The following is a 2479-nucleotide window of genomic DNA, read 5'->3' as shown; positions in this document are numbered from 1 at the left end:
TTATCAATATTTATACATATATTTATATCATACAATTGCACTTTAGTTACATTACATATCTTAAATTTGCACTTTAAGCACGGTTTTGCACGGTTAGTCTTTGCTGCTGTGCACTTTTTGCACCTTAGTGGGTCCTCCCCTAGACAATGTATTATTACCTAAAATAATAATGAACTGCTTCAATAGATCGTACATCACTTATGATTGTATGCTCAACACTAAGGATTTATCCTGTGATGTTTAGATCCGGCAGCAGCATAGAATGAGCATTAGTTAATATGCTCAGCTGCGGATGGCATTTGTGCCAGTTTCGTAAATTTATAATCACTTGATTATGAATGGATGTTGCATTTGGGAAAAAACATGCCTATAATATTGGATGTTTTTATCTGTGTTTTTATACAGTAATATATTTTCCTTTTCAATGTTGATAAATAATAATGAGATGGTGTCTGCTTTAATAACATTAGAGCTGTGAAAATAAGGAGGTTTTTTTATAACTTACAAGCAAGCTCGTTGAAAGCAATGCAGTCTGTCTTCCATGCACATGATCATGTGACACGGAACTTGTGGAGGTGGGTGTGCACTATGTAGCATTATAAAACTGTTAGTCAGGCTAAGTTCCACATGTGAACAAGGGCTTTCGAGCCCGAAACTCGTCATTTACTGAGAAGAATGGTCAAATAAACATCTTGCCTGAAGATTCGAGTGGTCCGTCTCTCCTTCTTCGCCACTTGGAGGTTGCGGGAGTTTGCATTTTGTTGGGGATATATATATATATATATATAGAGAGAGAGAGAGAGAGTCCAACAAAAGGTCCACTGTAGTGCACTCTTATATAGGATGTGCCGGCATCGGAGACGGATCTTACCCCAAAAGAAATCATTCACCTAGGATAGATAGAGAGTATCTAAAAGTCAAATCTTATTTGTGGACGTACATTCCCCACTTAATCCCACCTCCAACGCGTTTCGACTGGCAAATCTTGTTCACGGCTAAGTTAGTCCATCTTCAATTTCCACTATATACAAACATCCAACCTAGCCAATATGAGGCATTGTGGGAGTTTTTTAAAAGAATACATCTTATAAGATGTATTCCTTATTTGGAATGGAAAAGCAGTGGAATTTCAACATTACTTTGAGATCCTTAATGACAACGAAGTAGGTTTACTGTTTAATTATAACACCAGTACTACTGAAATACAATTCCTGAATGTAACTGTATATAATGAACATAGTGAAATACAAATCACGTTGTATCACAAACCCACATCAACAAACAGCATCCTATATGGGTCGAACTTCCACCCGAATTCACTGAAAAAGAGCATCCCATATGGTGAATTTATTATAATGAGGCTAAACTGCTCGAATGACAGTGAAATGGAAGCAAAGTTTGAGGAAACAGAACAAAGATTCCTATGGAGGGGATATAAATATAAAAACATCAAACAGGGAAAAGATTGAGTGAGATCTCTCACACGTGCCCAAACATTATTGAACAACACTGACATGGAGAGAATGCAAATAAAAAAGACACTGCAATCAGAATGGTGTTGACATACAGTAAGGAGAACCAGCGTATTGTGAATATCATGAATAAATACTGGGATTTACTGAAGAATGATCAAGACATTGGAAATATACTAAAGTCCAAACCCAACGACACCTATCGCAAGGTACACTCACTGAAGGATAAGCTAGTGAGGAGCCATTTCATCATCAGAAAACCCTCAAAATGAAACAGAGGGATAAAAAGGTGGTGACTAAATCATTCCATGGAGCTGGCCTGATGGTGGTGATAGATAAAAATGATGTTGGTTACAGAGAACTTCCCGAAACAGACGCAAGCCTCAAAAAAATTTGCAAAGCCATTGTCGAAGCACCCAGTGATGACCTACGGCTGAAAGCGTTTGCACCCATTCAGGAAATGATGACTTTCATTCAGTTCGCAAATGACGAATGTGATTATGGCATGGGATATGAGCTTGGAATAGACCTCTTCTGCTACGGGTCACATTATTTCCATAAGGTGGTGGGCCAGATGTTGCCTCTAGCCTACAACCTGTTGAAGAGGAACTTGTTTGCAGAGATCATAAGTGCCCATTTAGCCAACAGAACAAATGAAAATATTGATCAGCTGACAGCATGAGCCAAAGAGAACCAGATACCTTTTGTACTTTAGATGCAATGAAGATTATGATTATTTTTTGTTGTTAGTTTATGTAGTTTTCTAATAAAATAAATGCAAATATACAATTACTCCACATCAAGCATAACTACAAAATCGCTATTGAGGTCAAATGGTAACTTCTCAGTCTTTTATAGCACGTCTGGTGAGTCGTTTCAAGGATCAAGTAATGGCATCTTTATTAAAAACAACAGGTCTAAAAGGAGGTTTTTTTTCATTTTTATGTATCTTAGGTAGACCATACTTAACTGTCAGTCTTGAATCAGGATTATTTAGAAAGTCACAC

At 37.3% G+C, this 2479-nt stretch overlaps 1 protein-coding gene across 1 annotated transcript; it reads left to right on the top strand.

Moving 5' to 3' along the window:
• Positions 1-1740: 1740 nt before the first annotated feature.
• Positions 1741-2154, top strand: LOC146858364 (histone PARylation factor 1-like). The gene has a single exon (XM_085647119.1). It carries the CDS (start codon positions 1741-1743, stop codon positions 2152-2154), a length of 414 nt encoding a protein of 137 aa, XP_085503245.1.
• Positions 2155-2479: the final 325 nt, after the last annotated feature.

This window comes from Triturus cristatus, chromosome 3_2, assembly GCF_964204655.1.
Source record: "Triturus cristatus chromosome 3_2, aTriCri1.1, whole genome shotgun sequence".
NCBI classification, from domain to species: domain Eukaryota; kingdom Metazoa; phylum Chordata; class Amphibia; order Caudata; family Salamandridae; genus Triturus; species Triturus cristatus.
This window is presented reverse-complemented; position numbering and strand designations above follow the sequence as displayed.